The 17493-nt window shown below is 47.7% G+C and overlaps 9 protein-coding genes across 9 annotated transcripts; 5 read left to right on the top strand and 4 right to left on the bottom strand.

Moving 5' to 3' along the window:
• Positions 1-1598: 1598 nt before the first annotated feature.
• F4812DRAFT_461047 (Aldo/keto reductase) lies at positions 1599-2832 on the top strand (the record flags this gene model as incomplete). The annotated part of the gene is made up of 4 exons (XM_047937803.1): positions 1599-1716; positions 1773-1847; positions 1917-1996; positions 2065-2832. 4 exons carry the CDS (start codon positions 1599-1601, stop codon positions 2830-2832), a joined length of 1041 nt encoding a protein of 346 aa, XP_047788388.1.
• A 275-nt stretch (positions 2833-3107) lies between these two features.
• On the bottom strand, positions 3108-4439 carry F4812DRAFT_95968 (uncharacterized protein). Its single transcript, XM_047939571.1, has 2 exons — positions 4409-4439; positions 3108-4351 (listed from the first exon to the last, which is right to left on the bottom strand). The coding sequence occupies exon 2, from the start codon at positions 3846-3848 to the stop codon at positions 3312-3314; it is 537 nt and encodes a 178-aa protein (XP_047788387.1). The 5' UTR covers positions 3849-4351; positions 4409-4439; the 3' UTR covers positions 3108-3311.
• Positions 4440-4667: 228 nt separating this feature from the next.
• F4812DRAFT_435816 (uncharacterized protein) lies at positions 4668-4988 on the top strand. Its single transcript, XM_047934795.1, has one exon. It carries the CDS (start codon positions 4721-4723, stop codon positions 4910-4912), a length of 192 nt encoding a protein of 63 aa, XP_047788386.1. The 5' UTR covers positions 4668-4720; the 3' UTR covers positions 4913-4988.
• A 6-nt stretch (positions 4989-4994) lies between these two features.
• F4812DRAFT_435812 (ClpP/crotonase) lies at positions 4995-6899 on the bottom strand. The gene is made up of 4 exons (XM_047934794.1): positions 6286-6899; positions 5817-6200; positions 5173-5763; positions 4995-5116 (listed from the first exon to the last, which is right to left on the bottom strand). The coding sequence occupies exons 1-3, from the start codon at positions 6650-6652 to the stop codon at positions 5654-5656; spliced, it is 861 nt and encodes a 286-aa protein (XP_047788384.1). The 5' UTR covers positions 6653-6899; the 3' UTR covers positions 4995-5116; positions 5173-5653.
• Positions 4998-5768, top strand: F4812DRAFT_95894 (nucleotide excision repair, TFIIH, subunit). The gene is made up of 3 exons (XM_047939570.1): positions 4998-5112; positions 5169-5317; positions 5391-5768. The coding sequence occupies exons 1-3, from the start codon at positions 5094-5096 to the stop codon at positions 5454-5456; spliced, it is 234 nt and encodes a 77-aa protein (XP_047788385.1). The 5' UTR covers positions 4998-5093; the 3' UTR covers positions 5457-5768.
• A 263-nt stretch (positions 6900-7162) lies between the features above and the next one.
• On the top strand, positions 7163-9199 carry F4812DRAFT_435809 (WD40 repeat-like protein). The gene has a single exon (XM_047934793.1). It carries the CDS (start codon positions 7206-7208, stop codon positions 8814-8816), a length of 1611 nt encoding a protein of 536 aa, XP_047788383.1. The 5' UTR covers positions 7163-7205; the 3' UTR covers positions 8817-9199.
• On the bottom strand, positions 9200-12926 carry F4812DRAFT_435807 (uncharacterized protein). The gene is made up of 2 exons (XM_047934792.1): positions 12293-12926; positions 9200-12228 (listed from the first exon to the last, which is right to left on the bottom strand). The coding sequence occupies exons 1-2, from the start codon at positions 12526-12528 to the stop codon at positions 9789-9791; spliced, it is 2676 nt and encodes an 891-aa protein (XP_047788382.1). The 5' UTR covers positions 12529-12926; the 3' UTR covers positions 9200-9788.
• A 1329-nt stretch (positions 12927-14255) lies between these two features.
• On the bottom strand, positions 14256-14624 carry F4812DRAFT_461041 (conidiation-specific protein 6; the record flags this gene model as incomplete). Its single annotated transcript, XM_047937802.1, has 3 exons — positions 14256-14325; positions 14375-14438; positions 14504-14624. 3 exons carry the CDS (start codon positions 14622-14624, stop codon positions 14256-14258), a joined length of 255 nt encoding a protein of 84 aa, XP_047788381.1.
• Positions 14625-16181: 1557 nt separating this feature from the next.
• On the top strand, positions 16182-17398 carry F4812DRAFT_435800 (uncharacterized protein). The gene is made up of 3 exons (XM_047934791.1): positions 16182-16658; positions 16729-16821; positions 16877-17398. The coding sequence occupies exons 1-3, from the start codon at positions 16361-16363 to the stop codon at positions 16945-16947; spliced, it is 462 nt and encodes a 153-aa protein (XP_047788380.1). The 5' UTR covers positions 16182-16360; the 3' UTR covers positions 16948-17398.
• Positions 17399-17493: the final 95 nt, after the last annotated feature.

Genomic DNA, 17493 nt, shown 5'->3' with positions numbered 1-17493 from the left:
GAGCACGTCATGTATAGGTTCCGATCACGAATGTGGCTAAAACTTGCCAATACAACTACAACTGCGACATGCAAGACGCCAACAACCAACCACCAACCACCCTTCACCTTGTTAGATCATTTAAGGATTCAGTGTAGTAACATCTCCGTTCTGCTAAGCATATCCAGCTCCTTGGAATCGGGTTGATGGAGGAGTTAAGTTCGAATTAGCAAATAGAAATATTCCCGAGGATATTCGCCGCATCTGCATAGATATCAGTTTCCGCGAACCTGAATAAGCCCCTCACCTTCTTTGAATTCGTCATTCGTGTGGTAATGATATGGATTTTGAAACAGATAAGGTGAAATAATACGAGCAAGTTACGCTCCTTAAAGCGTAGTTTGTATAAGAAAGCAACCTATCCAGAAAGCTATTCGTAACCGTACTATCCACTATGGAGATACTTAGTGCGTACTGTAGGCCCGACTGCATGTGGAGTTGACTGGGCGTGAGCTCCATAACGAAATTAATTATCGTAGAGATATGAGAACCCAGAAGTAGACATTTGATATTGCATGGAACGACCAAGTTGAGGTAGATTTCTAGTTTCATCGAAATAGACTTTGGAGTACACTTGCAGCCTATGCCATCATCGTGTGTGAGAGCTACGTGTCTTATACTTCAACACGTTTATACGAAACAGAAAGTAAACGTTTTCGATAAGGATAAAATAGTCAATTCAAAATATGGCAAATGTAGATGTAGGGAGTTGGTTCTAAGTCCTAAGATGTTGTCTCGGAAAGTCTCTTATTAACTCTCATTGAAGTTAACTAGTATAAACCGGTACTTAGTCTTCACTTTGAACACTTTGTGCCGACGAAAAGACAATTTGAATACTCAATATTTCAGGCATAGACGAGTCGCATTCGATGTTTAAAATCCGACGAGGGGGATGAATGAGATCAGTAAGTAGTGCGAATATGTTAGCTTATGCGGGTTGTTACTATATTATCCTCTCGTAATACCTAAGATGGATTTAATTAATTAACATATATACATATTATAGAGTTGCAGTTCCTAGTTAAGTATAACTATATCAGGTATCCATGTTATCTTGGAGATGTTCATTCAGAAGGTATCCAGCCATAAACCACTAGTTATAGTCTTATTGAAGAATTTAATCGTTTCTTAAATCGTAATACCAACCAATTGGAAATTCAAACTCAATTACCTTAGGAGGTACCTTAGCCCGCCAGGTACCTTAGACTTCTTTATCTGATCAAGTGCGTTAGTAGTTACTGCACTCTGCTTCCAGGCTACTCCGACTTCGTCATCGCTAGAATACTCGGAAGAAGCGGGGAAACCTCCAAGATCATAGTGGGGGTTGACTCTCCAAGATGTAACTGTATTATGCCAGGTAGAAGAGGAGAGGTGCGCAAGTAGGTTAGTACCCACGTAATATAGCTAGCTACCTCAGGTAGATATTTGGTATATAATACTCGGTAGCACCAGTAGTACAGCGTGCCTCTTTTGTGTCTCTACCTGATACTAGATAACCAAAGCATACGTCCCACCATCGTTAACTACCAATTATTGCTTAAGATATCCAACCAACCAAGATGTCGGCTCCTCCGAACCTCCCGAAGATGACCTATCGGTTCCTGGGCCGATCGGGTCTGCAGGTCTCGGCCATCTCCCTAGGCGGCTGGCTCACCTACGGCGGGCACGTGGAAAAGGGTATTTCAGTTTAGAGAGGCACGTATAAAATGGCACAGTACTGATTGAAGTCGTAGAAAAAACATTCGCCTGCATGAAAGCCGCGTATGATAGCGGCGTCAATTTCTTCGACTGTGCCGAGGCCTACGCCGGTAAGGAGACGCTACCCCCCATATGTTCGACAACTGAAGGAAGGCCCCTGGGCTGACGTAGTATGCTAGAGGGCAAGTCGGAAGAAGTGATGGGTGAAGCGATCAGGAAGTTCGGCTGGAAGCGTAACGACCTTGTCATATCGACGAAGGTAACTGCCATGTTTTCCTAAGGAACGCCACCAAACCATCGCGGCCAGCTGCTAACAACATCCCAAAGCTATACTGGGGCAGTGCGTTTGGTGACAACCCCGTTAATAACAAAGGGCTAAGCCGGAAGCACATCGTCGAGGGCGCGAACGCCGCGCTGTCGCGCCTGGGGCTCGAATACGTAGATCTCATCTACGCGCATCGTCCGGATAGACGCACACCCATGGAGGAGATAGTGCGCGCCTTTAACCATTTGATCGACACCGGGAAAGCGTTCTACTGGGGCACATCGGAATGGAACGCCGACGAGATCGCCCAGGCGTGGCGTTACGCTGACAAGTTGAACCTCATAGGTCCGGTTATGGAACAGCCGCAATACAACATGCTGGATCGCGAGAAGGTAGAGAAGGAGTACGCTCATCTGTACCGAGAAGTCGGGCTCGGATTGACGGTATTTTCGCCGCTGAAAACGGGCGTCCTCTCTGGCAAGTATAGGGACGGAATTCCCCCGGACTCGAGATATGCTCAAGACAAGGTTGAGTTTATCGCGGGGTTCTGGAAGCGCACAGGCAAGGAATTGTGGGATGGCATCATCGAGCAGGTGAAGAAGCTAGAGCCCATCGCGGAGGAACTTGGAGTCAAGCAAAGCCAGCTAGCTTTGGCATGGGTGCTCAAAAATCCAAACGTGAGCTCCGCCATTACCGGCGCGAGTAGTCCTGAGCAGGTGTACGAGAACGTACAAGCTCTCGAGGTCGTGGACAAGCTGACCCCAGAGATTATGGCCAAAATCGACGAAATCCTACAAAACAAGCCACCTGCGATTGTTGACAGATTTTAAGGGTTAACTTAGATGCTGGCAGCTATTAGAAACGTTAGATATAATCTAGAAGAGCAATGAAGAGAGATATTGGTCTTACTAGGATGTAGCGGATATCCCCAGCATCACTAGGCTGTGAGTAGCTCATCGTGCATATCGACAATGTCATCTTGAATGACTCGGCCGAGGTAGATAAACATTAATATTCATTAAGAGCAAAATGTAGAACGCCTCTGATACGGCTGTCGCTAGTCCCAAGCAGGCACCGATGCAGATTCCAGTCCTTCCTAACCGTAACGCATCACCCATATGTCCCATACCGTCCAATATTCTATACAACCAGCTATACCAGCGTGATGAGCTACGGTCTAATATATCTCTTTCATAACCACCATAATTTCGTCAGATAGCCTAGGTGACCCATATGCGCCCCCGAAACTCCGTTTTTTCCTACACAGAAATAGTATCCTTCTAGACCTTCCATTCTTTAATATGAGGGTTTAATGTGGAGGTAAGACCGCTCTCTGAGGCGGTTCTGGTATGCTAGAGATCGGAACAGGTGCCGTAGGATGGGTCTGATCCGTCCCTAGTTGTATTTCTTCGTATGTTGGTGGCCCGCTAGTACCAGCTCCGTTGGTAGCTACAGCATTCGGTAATGGTTGCGGCTGCGGTTGCAAGGGGTTTAATTCCACGTCGTCCGTGTTATCAGGTCGTTTCTGGGTGGGGGTGTAGGCTGGTGGCGCTTCGCCCAACTCATTTAGACCTTCTTCTCTACTATCATAGGCTGACCCTAATCGACGTCTCCCTCCTCTTGCCCGTCCCTCCACCGGTGCCCTCGATCTCGACCGATTACCCATAGCTTCTAAATCCCGTTCCAAAGCATTAGTGCCGTATAGCATGCGGAGCTTTCGGCGGCGGCGATAACGGTAACACATGAGGAGCAACCCGATACCAATAAATATAATGATCGGGACAAGTACCCAGGAAAAGGGGTACGTTGAGAATATATTATGTGAATCTCTGTCTTCTATATCCATTTTCGGGACCTGTCTGGGCGTGCCGCGTAACTTAGATGGGAAGCTGCTTTAGCTCGAGGTTCAAAATCAATTAGGTATGACTTCGATTAGGCGTTAGTGTAGATGGGAACTTCAGAAGACGACATTTAAAAGATCGGCTGGAGTTGGCGAAATATTCGTATTTCAAGTGCAACGCAAAGAGCGGAGAATCTCTCTGTGATACCGAGGGGTTATAGGAGGGGATGGAGAGGGTGGTGAATCGTGATTTCATCTAGGATCCATCGGATTGAGAGGTGTCGTGCGGTGTCGGCTTCGCAACGCTGTGCTTGCGAATGCATCACATGGGAGAAAGACCTGCAAAGGCGAGCCTCGTACCGTTCACGGTGGCTCGAACTTCTCTGATATTTTGCCAAGTATTGTATTGTACAATACAACGTGAACCAGGGCGTGATAAAGAGAATAGCGGTCCGAGTGGTGAGGGGAAGAATCCTCCTGGTGAACCCCTGAGATACGCAACTAAGTTTCTTTCGAAGAGGTTGGAAATATTTCAAGATAGGTTGGCGCGAGGTGCGAATACCTACCTAGGTAGGTAACGGGAGATGAAAAGTTGAACTTTATAAATAGTCCGATGTGTGAACCGGTAAGTTCGGATCATGGAGCTGCTGACAATCGGCGTTTCCAGGTACTAAATTCTGTAGGCTTTGTCCTACATAGTACGTAAACGTTTGTAAACGTCAAGCTAAAATCCACGCTAATCCTCTAAGCTCCCCCGCGTCTTTCTAGCTTACTAGGTATTCCAGGTATTGTAAAGTTACTACTGACATGTCCCCGCGTAGTGAGGATGTGCCTGCCCAGAACCGCCCTAAACTTTATTTATTTAGTGAACTGAGGTCATGTCAGACCTGAAGTTGTGTGTGGGTCTTTATTTTGCAGCCGGAAGTTTCATCCATTCCATCTACACTTTTAATAGAGCCCTGGTATCATCAATAAGCACGGGAAACATTATCCTCTTTTCGGAATCCATCATTTCAAATATTCTTGCATATTACGTATCATATCGCATCGTAGCAAGGCAACAGTGTTAGCAACTTAGATATCGAGTTAGCAGCGTAGTGCTTTCGGGGCGCTGCGATAATTATAATAAACCCCCCCCAACCCCCCCCCCCCCCCCCCAAAAAAAAAAAAAAAAAAAAACAGAAGAGCTTCAGCCGGGGAGCGCGACTCTCTAACCACGCCAACGACAAGCAAGAGAACTCGGGAGACACCATGGTCCGCGCTATTAAAGGTAACTTTTTACTTTACCGTACGATGTCCTTTTGATGCTAATATATAGGTACTTAGGGACTTTGGTTGAATGCGAGCCCTCAATCAAATCCATCATTATCAGTATCGACAGCGTAAACAATGAGTACATAATCGAGGACCTCGACGAAAATCACCTCGTAGTTAAAGATAATATGGTGAAGCAGTTGAAGATAGAGCTGGAAAAGGTATAATCAAGTCTCCCCCAATCGAAATTCTTAGCTTGTGATATGTTATACTAACATATACACCTAACATTAGCGATTGAAAGAAAACGTTCCTGAGGTGGATGACGACTCCGATTCAGACCAAGACGTTAATAAATAAAAGGAACTTGATAGCACTCTAGGTAGACACCTCATACTAAGAAGTATCAACAAACGTAAATTCTTATATAACTTGCTTCGTACACAAACATTCTATCAATTTAAAGGGACATCAAGTCTCTTTCGGCCACTCGTAATGGGGGGTCCATAAGCGGTGCGCTTTAATACCCATCCGAAGCACCTGTCAATATCATCCATCTATAGCTTCTCAAACCTGGGCCTGGTCCTTCTCAGCCCAGATAGCAACGCAGTCTTAAAGTCGTTGGACTGAAGCATCGCCTGATTCCACAGGCTTGTGTATCTTAAGTCTATTTCAGTTAGTTATTATAGCATTTACCCTATGTTTTGATGTTGTACTTACTATCCGCCACTGTGTTGTCCCTAGCGTGGTTCAGCAGCTCTTTCGTGCCCTGGACGGCAACTGGACTCTTGGATGCTATGAAAGATGCAAGCATGCTGGCAGCCTCGATGGCTTTTGCCTTGGTCTCTAGCACCTGGCTCACGAATCCGACAGCAAGGGCTTCTTCGGCACCGAAGCCTCGAGCTGTCAAGCAGACGTCCTTCACCCACGAGAAGCTCGAGACGATCTTCGGTAGCCTCGCAAGAGTACCTATGTCTGCGGCCATGCCAATATCCACTTCTTTAACAGAGAATCTGGTGTCTCGAGAACAGATTCTCACGTCTGCACAGCAGGCTATATCGATGGCCAAGCCGATAGATACACCATTCATAACACAGATAACAGCTAGGGGTTTATTGTCAGCCCGAGAAGAGTTCAACTTGACAAGATAAATAAGTAAATAAATAAAATAAAATTCGTGTTTACTCACGCTTCTCGCATTTCTCTATCTGGTTTATGCAGTCTTGAAACTCCAAAATCTGACGGCGAAGTTTCGTGGCCTGTCTCGCGGGGTCTGGTTGTTGATCACGGTTGCCTAGGAGGCCTTGTTGATCCACGGCTTGGACATCTAAACCAGCGGTAAATGCCCGGTCGCCGACGGCAGAGAGTATTATAGCACGAACACCCGGATCACGAGATAACTTGGCGAATATCCTTCCAATCTCCACCCACATATCTGGTGTGAATGCATTTAGCTTGGATGGGCGATTGATCTCGACGTGGGCCACATATTCGGACGGCGACGAGATGATGAAGTGCCTAAAGTCCGAATAGCTTTCTCTTTCTGATTGGCCCATGATTTATTTCATGTGATTTCAGAAGTTGGTGTTTATTATATAGAAGGGGAGTCGATATAAGTTTTATAAGGCTTTTAAATAAAAGGCTTAGGCGATATTAAGAAAAAGGTGTCTCTAGAAATTGTGAGGAGTTGAAACTGATTCTTTTCTACCTACTTACATATCTCTTATGTAAATCGTCCCAGCTTATGACTTGGTCATACCTTGCCGAGGCACTCTTCTTATGGGGACCTTTGTTTTGAATTGCATATGCACCTGTCACGAGTCACCCAGCCACATTTCTACCTAGCCATCTCTACCTGCCCAGCTGCCCAGCTGGTTTGCCGCCCTGCTACGTCTTATCAGTCTTATCAATATCAGTACGTTCTTATCGCACTAGGCTAAGGTACAACTTGGTTTAGATCGTCGGTGGGAAATGGTTTAATTGACCGATATCTAAGAAAAAAAAAAGTTGATTGGCTTCTCGACTTCAATTAATTATTTCTTTTTTTTTTTCTTCTTCTTTCCTTCACGGAAATCACACGACAAAGCATATAATCACACCAGGTTGACGATGGCGGCAGAGGTCGCACCACTTCCGCAGTTGAAGCTTCCTTCGGGGCCTTCTCAAATTACTGCAGAACAGCGATATTGGAAGTCGTTTAAAAATCAACTTGTGATCCCGTCGCCGACGCAATACCCCATCACTCACATCACCGTTCCTGCAACCAATCCCGCCGCCATTGGATCTTCCAATAATGATTATTTCGCTGTGACAACTGGCACCCGCGTCCAGATCTACTCGATAAGAACGAGGAAGCTGGTCAAGACCATCACCCGTTTCGGAGACATTGCGCGGAGCGGAGACGTGCGGCGGGATGGTCGTATATTGGTAGCTGGAGACGATACGGGCAAGATTCAAGTCTTCGATGTCGGGTCGCGAGCCATCCTCAAGACATGGGCCCAGCATAAGCAGCCGGTATGGACAACGAAATTCTCCCCGGCCGATCTTACCACCCTCATGAGCACGAGCGACGATAAAACGGTCAGATTATGGGATCTACCTAGCCAGGAGAGCACTTCCACCTTTGTAGGCCATGCCGATTATGTGCGCAGCGGTAGCTTCATGCCCGGAACCATGTCAAACATGCTCGTGTCTGGTAGTTACGATTCCACCGTCAAACTCTGGGATCCCCGAACACCAGGCACCGCCGTCATGACCTTTAAGCACGCCGCGCCTATCGAAGACGTGCTACCTCTACCTTCCGGGACTACCGTTCTCGCGTCTTCCGAGAACCAGATCTCCGTCCTCGACCTCGTGGCTGCGAAACCGCAGCATATAATAGCTAATCACCAGAAGACCGTCACGTCGCTATCTCTCGCCTCGAACGGCCGCCGCTTGGTATCCGGAGGACTGGACGGCCACGTCAAGATCTTCGAGACGACGGGGTGGAACGTCGTGGCTGGCGCCAAGTATCCCTCGCCCATCCTCGCCGTCAGGGTCATCACCGCCGGCGCTAACAACGATGACCGACACCTGGCGGTCGGCATGCAGTCCGGCGTGCTGTCGCTGCGCACGCGGCTCACGGGGCCCGAAGCCACGCGCGAGCGCGAGCGCGAGAAGGAGATGGCCGCGCTGCTGTCGGGGACCATCGACGCGCACGACAAGGCGAAGAGCAAGCGGAAGCGGCGCCACGGCGCCGCCAAGCACCTGGACATGGTCGGGGAGGGCGCGGACGTCGTCATCGCCAATGACCTGTCGCGGCCGAAGCGCGAGACCCCCTGGCAGAAGGACCTGCGGCACGGGCGGTTCGCGGCCGCCTTGGACCGGGTGCTGGACCGCAGCGCCAAGGACCACAGCCCGCTGACGGTGCTCACGCTGCTCGTCGCGCTGCGCCACCGCTCCGCGCTGCGCGAGGCCCTCGAGGGCCGCGACGAGGCCACCGTCCAGCCCGTCCTCCGCTGGGTGCAGACGCACGTCGTCGACCCGCGCTACGTCGGCGTGTGCACCGACGTCGCCCTGCACCTCCTCGACCTGTACGCCGAGTTCGTCGGCGGCAGCGCCGAGCTCCAGGCCGCCTTCAAGACGCTGCACCGCCGGGTCCGGCTTGAGGTCGAGAGGGCCCAGGTCGCGACCCAGACGAGCGGCATGTTGGGCACTTTGTTGGTGAGCAGCTTGGATTAATAATACCTTGTGCTGGGTACCTACCTAAGGTACCTACCTACCTCCCTTCTATTCGTAGGGCTCAGTGCTCCCTCCAATGTGGAAGAGGGAACAGACCGGTTGGAGAGAAAGAAGGTGGGGGTTAAAAAAGGGGGGAGGGGTAGTAGTAGCCCTGAGACGGTTGTGCTTTTTTTTAGCATGGCGATGGCGTTTTCGGGTCGGAAAACTTGAGGGTATTTTATATGTTTCTTCGATCGGTAAGGCCAGGCCTTTTTCAGGATCGGACTTGACTGGTTGATTGATTGATCGATATCTGGGTACGAACGAAGCTCGCCGCTGGGCGTTGTAAACATTTGCGTAGTACAAGCAAAAAGAAATATAGCCTCACATTACTGGTTCTATACTACGTACCTAAGGTACCTACCTACCTAACCGTGGATCAAGACTGATTGCGTAGTTCAATTGTACAGCGAAGGTTGAAAATAACACAAGTATAAGCTGAGTCCTGGTCGATTCCCATGGGCATTAGGTGACATTAATTGTACTAAACGCCATACGTGAAATAAACAGGCGAAAAAAAAAAAAACAAAACAACAAAAAATGTTTCAAACCCCTTTGTATATTTTCAGGGGTTACCTATCAAAACCAGACATACCAAACGGAAGCTACCGCTGAACTTCCCAGCCTCTAGTAAATCACATAGACTGGGATATGCCATACGAGTCCAAACCGAGATTCAGACCGTTTTCCAATTCCAGGCCCTGCGCAAGTAATGTTTTTTTCTCCACACGCCAAATTCCCTCCTTACGTCTCGTCTATATGTTCACGACCAAACGTGATTAACCCTCCCAAGATACCGGACGGAGAGACAAGAAAGGGAAATACAAAAGGGCAAAAAGCAAGTAACCGGTACCTACCCAACCTCCTTGGCTTCAAACACATTATACATATAATACAACGTCTTCTTTCGAATTCGTAAAGCTTCGTGCGTCATTAATAGCCCCCGTGACGTCGTGCTCGGCCCGTGCCGATATCAATCCTGCTCATTTCTTCCATGAGCGCCCACTCTTCGTCTCCTCGTGCCGGACTTGGTCCCAAGCCACCACTCATCATCGGTATTTTGGCTGGAATGGGCGGCCCGACGCCAAATCCTGAGCGGGGCGCACCTGGGCCATGATTTTCATAATCGAAGGTGCCAGCACGAACAAGCGCTCGGGGGGGAGTACTATTCCGCTGATGAGGCGTTGAAGGGCCAAGAGGATTAGGCCCCGAGGAGATTGGCGCTGGTAAGGCTGATGCACGATGTGCCTTTTTCTGCAAACGGTTTCGCCCCGTGCTCACAGGGGGAGAAGGTGTGGGATCGGGAGGGATGTATGTCGGTGGTGCAGCTATTGCCGACTGAGGTCGAGTACTTGTACGGGGTGCTCGCCGCGTAGAGGGTGGCATCGGCTGCGCCCCGGCAGGCACTGGACGTGACCGAGTTTCTGTGGGCTCGATGGGCTTCTTTGGCTCTGGTTCCGGCGCCCAGGTGTCCATGGGTAAGTGATCTGAGGGGTCCACTTCTCGTCCATCTGGTGTCACTATCTTTCCGTCTGCATTTGTATACTCTCCATCCTTCGTCGACGCCGCCACGGTAGGGTTCAGAGCGTCATAGGAGTCTGGACCGAAAGGTATCCCTGACAGTCTCCGACCATCAGATGGGGGAGGTGCTGGACTGACTGATTTTCGTTTGATCGTGTGAGTAGCATTCGGTGATGGAGAGACTCCCCGAGGCCTCGAAACTGATGCTGGTACAGAAGGAGTAGTAGATCCGCCAGCATAATTCATTGGACTTCTGTCACGGGCTCTTGAGCTGCTTGGATGGGGGTTGGGAGAATGTTGAATGGCATAATTCGAAGGAGGCTCACTATGCTGTCTTCCTCGAGTTGGAGCGGTCGTGGGAGGCGGCTGGGTATATCGACGTGCTTGCTTCCTCTCTTGCTGGGCGCGATCCGAAATCTCACGTGCCATAGCTGGATCGACTCCTGGAACCAGCGTTGCAGGTACAGACGGTAGGTCAAAGTCGCTTGGCGCGTGCACTTGAGTATTTTCTAATTCATTTGGATAATTTAGAGTATGATCTATCCGCCTCGAAGATCGAGGCACTAGAGCGAGTGCCTGTGAGTAATCCTCGGCGACCATGGGTGATGGTGATTTGTTATACCCGCTGGAATCGTACTGGTCTTGAGATGAGATGGGAGAGGGGCTATAATGCCCAGACGGCGCGGGACTCGAAGTTTGATGATAGCCCTGTTCATCATACTGATACGTTCTAGATCCACTACCTCGTGGCCTACTACTTGGTGGTGTCCATGATTCTGGTACATCCTCTACCGTCGGTTGCATGGATCGGTGGTGAGGACCATACGTCGGGTCGTAAGAGTAATGGTGTGCTGATTGACGGTAAGCATCAGCCTCGCGATATGGCACCATGCTTTGCATATCCGGAGCTGACTCATAAGGGCGGTACGTAGGTCGACCTGGATAAGATGATGGTGCCGCCGAAGGTACTGAATATCGATGGGCTTCACTCCGTAGGACGTCGTGTCTCATATGTGGAGGAGCTTTATGCTGTAACATATCGAAGCTGCCACGAGTTACTAGTTCCTGTGAACCTAGGCTCGAGTTCCTAACTCGATGAGCTGGGGGGGGCGGAGGACAGTCGTCAAGTTCAAGCGATTGCCGAGGATGGTGGACTGGTGGGGCGGATTCGTAAAAAGACGATCTAGTTTCTTGCTCATACGCCCGGCCATAAGCGGGATCAGAATAACGTGACTGTTCGATATCTTGTGGGGGAAGCTTGTAGGCTCTATCTGACTGCCGGTGTTGTGAATGCTCTGCTCGGTGGGATGCCGCCGGGTACTGACTCCCGCTGGGATGTGTTAAAGAATACTGATCAGGCTGGCTACTGGGTCTGTTTGAGGGTGATGTACCGTATTCGGCAATCTGTAAAGGCGCGTGACTCGGAACGAAGGAAGATGAAATTGGCTGGGGTCGGGATGAGGTATGCATTTGGTCTGCCACCGCTGGCGAAGGTACCTGACCAGTGACAGGATCAGAGGGTAGCGGTCGTCGCTTCACCACCGCCTTTTGAGGTATGCTGGTGGGTTCTACGTCAGGATTTGTAGTTACGCCGTTTGACTTTGGTATTGGCTTCTCTGTCTTTGGGCGGCTGTCGTAGTAGGTAATCTCGATTCTAACCTCGCCCGCATATTTCCCTTTACAATTCAAGCTATGCCACTGGTCACTCTGTCCACCCCCGCGTATAATGATATCTCGTAGGTCGATCCATGTTTCGCCTATCAGCTCTGTCTTCCTATCATCGTTGAATACGGATAGCTTTAACTGATAATAGTCAGGCGAGTCGTGAACTATAAATCGAAGCTCCTGGTCCCTGTATAGCGAGTATAAAGGTTAGAAAAGAAATACCCTTAGCTATTCAAACGTTAGACACGTACCATTTGGGAGTCTGGCCACCTCGAATATCCGTAGTGGTCTTTTTGGCTTCTTTTGCAAGCCGAGCTGCGCAGTAGGGATCTTGCTTCCCAATAGTCTTCCTATTCGGGAGATTCTTTGCACGATCAACAATCAGGACAAGCGTTCCAATCTCAGGACCATCGATGCTCATATCGGAGAAGATACCGGCCGTATGCATCCCATTTAATGGGTTGGGCATTTTCGGTTTGGTAGCCATCTTTCAAGAGGTTGAACTTATCGAGTAGCTCTCATTGGAAGGCTATCGCCGAATAAATATAAATATTCCGAACACGAACCAAATTGACACAATCGACGTTACCAGATAATAGGTTTTCAAGGTTACCAGTTGCCAGTTGCAACTATCTCGGTTGCTCGGCGGATGTCTTTGTTGACTTTTTTGCCAACAGGATCTCGTATACCACTTAGATTGCTGGTGAAAGAAAACGAAAGCGAGAAGTCGGTGTTGAACGACTGAAAGAAGAAGAGGTAAGAGAAAAAAAATAAAAAATAAAAAAGGAATAGTTAGTTCTTGAGACCAATTAACGATAGAATAAGGTGAGCATCCAATATTTTGAAGTTAGAGACCCAATTAGACTGAGAGCGGAAGCAGGAGAATGCAGAAGAGGATAATGACTTGCAGGTTTGCAGCCGGGCTAGAATATACCCATACCCAATACCCAGTTCCAAGTGGGGCAGCGACCTGCAATTGGAGTGGCTGGTGACGAAAAAAACAATGAGGTTGGGGTCTATGGTTGGTCAAACAAGCCTGGACCGTCTCCTGCTCTTGCTGCTGTAGCAGTTCTAACAATTCTCGTGCTGCCGGGGAACTCCACAGCTGAGGAAAACCCCGCCTCCCTAAAAAGGATACCCCTGTGCTAAGACTTCAGGGCTCACAAGATGACAGGGGCCTTGTTTAGTGGACCTCTGGCCAATAGGCGTGCTAGATTCGAGTAACGTGTGTCAGGGACGTGTTTCCTCGGCTCAATTGTCTCACTTCTTATTCGTCAACTCTTCCTTATGAATCGAGCGATTAAAGAAAATAAAAAGGAAATAATAAAATAAAAATAAGAGAAGAAATGAGAGAAGATATCTTATGGCCTAACGCTGTATCACTTTGGTTCATAAACAAGTTCTCTGAACTAGGTACTTAGGTATCTTACGGAATACGACGTTGGCTTATTCTCCGTCTTTAGGAAATATTGATGCCTACCCTGCACAGCCCAGACGCGCAATCGACGAGGCTCTGCACTGTGCCGAGGCGCCTAAATGACGCGACCGTAAAGTATTTTCCGACGGCTCAGATTCAATCCCGCATCCATAGGTAGTCCATAGTTGATGGTCGATGGTCGAGTATCATATCAGCTGATCTTATGAATGCTTCGTGCATACTCCTTACATTACCTGGTATGAAACCCAAAATCAATTCCATCAGTTCAGTTTGCATGCAGGATGTTGATTGATGTATTTCTTTTATACATCCGTCCTTGTTGTTACCTACCTCAGCTCTTGTTAATGTTCCCGCCCAATAAGTGGTACGCACGTCGCACACTATTTTCCGATCTTCCACTAGAGCTACGTCAGAATGCGTACTATGTAATAGTTGCTATGCTAGTTGGAATTTAGATCGCGCGTCAAATACTTTTTTTTGGAATGCTGTTGGCTGTGTTAACCAATCAACCTTGTCTGACAGTTTACACTAAAAATCCACGGACCGCACTTGGAAGTTGAAACTTGAGTGCATAACTCAATGCACAAAAGTAACTTGTCCATGTCACTGCAATATTATATGTGTTGGCACAATTCGAAGTCGATCCAATCTTTCGATTCGATTTTAACTAATACTAAAGCCAATACACACTCGTATACTCCACACAACTTCTTAACCGCTTAACCGTTACAAGGTTCCATCTCTTCTTTCTTTCATGACTAGCCACGACATTTTCATTACATATCATTGAGACGCTCCTTTGCGCTCTGCTTGGCCTCTTCAGAGACGTTTGGGTTTTTGATTGCTCTTCAGTCATAGTTAGTAGCTGACCGCCATAATAGACCAAATCACTTACGCCTTCAAACCACCGGCAACATTCCCAGGGTTCTTATTATCATCATCACCGCTAGACTTAGGTACTGCAAGTTATTAGAAATTTGTCCGAGTTAAGTGAGGTTAAGTGGGTGGTGGACAAGACGCATACCGTCTCCGCCGTTGAACTCGTTCTCCAGAACTTGCTTGGAATGTTCCTTAGCCTCCTGGCTGGTGTTAGGGTTGTTCAAGTTGGCTTTGTGGCCGCCGGCAATCTGCGCTTCAGTAGGCATTGTGGATAATTGAAACTAAGTTCAAAGTTTGAAAAGATGTTGATTACGGATTGAAGAGAGTGATGTTTGTTGGTTTGTTGAGTGGGTGCGTTCTTGCTGATGAATAGGTTACAGGACGAGAATTGAAGGCCTCTTTATACATGTCTTTTTGCAATTTTACTTGAGCCTGTTTTATATATCCTCTATGGCATATCAAGCCGCTGATGCTCATATTCTAGTTGTTGTCGATTTCTATTACCGCATAGATGGTTAGTCATGACGATATTGACGACCTATGACTTAGAGTCATATAATCATCAGTCAAGCCACTTTTAAGTTATTAGGCTGCCTAAGCCTATGTCGGAAAGATTATCCTGATCCGCACTCTGGAATGATCGGTCAGAAGATTCTCAAAGCCAAATCTGGGATCCAACATACGTACATAACGGCATAAATCGAGAACCCCAAAGTTTGTGACATCGACCAGATATATCAAACATTGGGCGGTATCTAGGTACGAGAACTAATCACGACATGAGGCTCGTCCGCCCCGAAAAAATTATCGTCAGGGACAACGGGCGGTCTACGTACTCCGTTACAAGTCTAGAAGCCTAACGATTGGGTTACCTACCTAACCTATATCTATCTTCATTAGCAAGCCTTACCGTCTACATAGTAGTACGGTCAAATATCGGGTAGGACCACATTGACCTCCACAGTGCGTCTTAAATCGCGATTCAGCCTCAAGCATTAGTGACAACAACATTACCCAGGAATAATTCTACCAGGCACTTGAAAAGGTGGTGAAGCATTTGTAATAATTCAGCGGTGTCGACATGGCATTATATGAAGGTTTACAAGGGCCTAACCGATCCAAGATTTAGTTTCCCTTTAAGGTCGCCCTAATCCCCACTATCTAAACACGACGCTGAGCGACCCCTGAGAAGAAGTGGACTGCAACGAATCGTGAATACACTAAGATCGGTTACTCTCCAATCATTGCCGGAGCCCCATATGGTTATTAAACCGAACCCATTCTCCCAGAAATACGATACGGGGCGGGATAGAAGTTCCGAGTTAGGATGCAGGATATGTGCTAGTTAATTGAACAAGAAGCAAATCAGCTGCGGTGACCTACATAACATCAATTTTGGGACTGCATAGTAGGTAGGTTACGCTACTTGGCTACCATTAATCATAAAAACCTGCTTAGTCGGACGGCGGTCTAGATTGTTATGTATTTAATTCGTATACCCGCTCATGATGCATGGCTGAGATGCCTGTTGGATGAGAGTAAATAGAAAATCAAATCAATATACTTCGTAGAAAGGACTAAAGTGGTTATACCGATTAGTCGAGCTCATATAGCCCCTAAATTGTAGCCTTTGTCCTTTTTATGAAAACTGATGACGATGGTCGAGGAGGGAATTATAGGTAGTAACACGAAGAAATTCAATTGTGAGATGTTCAATGAGTTGTTATACCTAACTCAAGCCTCTGCAATGTACCAATATCAATATTTTGCTGAGTTACGGTGTGGCTAAGTGTGGAACGCGTCCCGCTTTTAGCCTCAAAGAATGTGCCATCTGATTGGTAGATGTACTTAACCCGCCAAAGGACCTTTTAAGCAACAATTCATGCACGAAGCCTATCGTTTGACTACTACATACCAAAGGTACCGAACCAAGTAGGTTTAGGTAATTAGCTGGCTAGGTACTACCCATATTCAATTCCATATTAGCCATACATATATCAGTATGTCAACTTCCCAATCTTCATCCCAGCCGGCTACTATCAACTACGTGGCTGGCTTCCTACTCGTCGGGCTTGCATGGGGATTCACGACGCCCTTCATCCGCCGTGCAGCTAAAGACCATAATCCGCCGGCTCATCCGACCCTAGCAAGAGCCGACGTAAAAGCCAGCTGGGTAAAGAGTAAACTTTACGGCGCATTTTTTGCTATTCTCGACCTGTTGAAAAATCCAAGATATGCTATCCCGCTGCTGATTAACCTGACCGGGAGTGTTTGGTTCTTCCTCCTCATCGGCCAAGCAGGTACGTTAACTGATACCCCCGTCTTCAACCCACCGAGAGCCTTGAAATACTTACTCATATCTCCTCATAGAACTAAGCTTGACGGTCCCAATCGTAAATACGCTAGCATTCCTATTCACAGTACTTGGCGATTGGTGGGTTGACAAGAAAGTTATAAGCAGGGGTAAGTCACTGCTGCTGTATCATTCAGATAACTACTTGCTGACTGGGCTTTTCAGATACTTGGATTGGAATGATCTTGTCGTTATGTGGCATCGCGTTATGTGTCCAGAGTAAATCCGCTTGGTAGTTTCTGTTGAGCGTGATACTATCGATAGTTACGAAGTGATGATGATATTAGAGGGCCCTAGAAAGATATCGGATCGGAACTAGGAGTACGGGAATAACCCATCACTGGGCAACATCGCACATCTACAGATATTCATATGAATTATGAATACAGGTGTCTATCATACGGACGGACTCTTGATGATTCTCAACTTGATACTAAAAATAGAGGCCTATTGTCTCTAAGAACACGTACGTGAGCTTACTCTTATCCTTGTTTCACGCGAGCATTCGATATGGATGTTGTGTTACGGGGAGAATATATCGCACGCTATCGGTATTTACCCTGGTAACACGATAGCTGGTTAAAAGATCACTGTAGGTTAAAACATGGCGTTTCGTGTAAAACATGCTTACGCAGGACACAGGGTATCTCAGATCGTCCCTTGCCACAATAGCCCTTTGGGGGGGGGGGGGGGGGGGGGGGGTGTTGGGAAAAAAATGCACCCGAAAAGCAACAGAAATTGGAATTTTCGGCATTTCAAAAATTACTATTTATAAAAAAAAA

This window comes from Daldinia caldariorum (genome assembly GCF_022478825.1).
Source record: "Daldinia caldariorum strain CBS 122874 unplaced genomic scaffold F4812scaffold_13, whole genome shotgun sequence".
Taxonomy (NCBI): domain Eukaryota; kingdom Fungi; phylum Ascomycota; class Sordariomycetes; order Xylariales; family Hypoxylaceae; genus Daldinia; species Daldinia caldariorum.
This window is presented reverse-complemented; position numbering and strand designations above follow the sequence as displayed.

What these genes read in the sequence shown, in the direction of transcription:
- F4812DRAFT_435816 (XM_047934795.1), top strand. Translation starts at nt 4,721, where the DNA reads ATGTCAGACCTGAAGTTGTGTGTGGGTCTTTATTTTGCAGCCGGAAGT.
- F4812DRAFT_435800 (XM_047934791.1), top strand. Translation starts at nt 16,361, where the DNA reads ATGTCAACTTCCCAATCTTCATCCCAGCCGGCTACTATCAACTACGTG. An exon ending in CCTCCTCATCGGCCAAGCAG is followed by an intron (nt 16,659 to 16,728) that starts GTACGTTAACTG and finishes ATCTCCTCATAG; the next exon opens with AACTAAGCTTGACGGTCCCA. An exon ending in CAAGAAAGTTATAAGCAGGG is followed by an intron (nt 16,822 to 16,876) that starts GTAAGTCACTGC and finishes TGGGCTTTTCAG; the next exon opens with ATACTTGGATTGGAATGATC.
- F4812DRAFT_95894 (XM_047939570.1), top strand. An exon ending in TGAAGATAGAGCTGGAAAAG is followed by an intron (nt 5,318 to 5,390) that starts GTATAATCAAGT and finishes ACCTAACATTAG; the next exon opens with CGATTGAAAGAAAACGTTCC.
- F4812DRAFT_435809 (XM_047934793.1), top strand. Translation starts at nt 7,206, where the DNA reads ATGGCGGCAGAGGTCGCACCACTTCCGCAGTTGAAGCTTCCTTCGGGG.
- F4812DRAFT_435812 (XM_047934794.1), bottom strand. Translation starts at nt 6,652, where the DNA reads ATGGGCCAATCAGAAAGAGAAAGCTATTCGGACTTTAGGCACTTCATC. An exon ending in GATAGAGAAATGCGAGAAGC is followed by an intron (nt 6,201 to 6,285) that starts GTGAGTAAACAC and finishes ATAAACCCCTAG; the next exon opens with CTGTTATCTGTGTTATGAAT. An exon ending in GGACAACACAGTGGCGGATA is followed by an intron (nt 5,764 to 5,816) that starts GTAAGTACAACA and finishes TAACTGAAATAG; the next exon opens with ACTTAAGATACACAAGCCTG.
- F4812DRAFT_95968 (XM_047939571.1), bottom strand. Translation starts at nt 3,848, where the DNA reads ATGGATATAGAAGACAGAGATTCACATAATATATTCTCAACGTACCCC.
- F4812DRAFT_435807 (XM_047934792.1), bottom strand. Translation starts at nt 12,528, where the DNA reads ATGGCTACCAAACCGAAAATGCCCAACCCATTAAATGGGATGCATACG. An exon ending in GGTGGCCAGACTCCCAAATG is followed by an intron (nt 12,229 to 12,292) that starts GTACGTGTCTAA and finishes CTCGCTATACAG; the next exon opens with GGACCAGGAGCTTCGATTTA.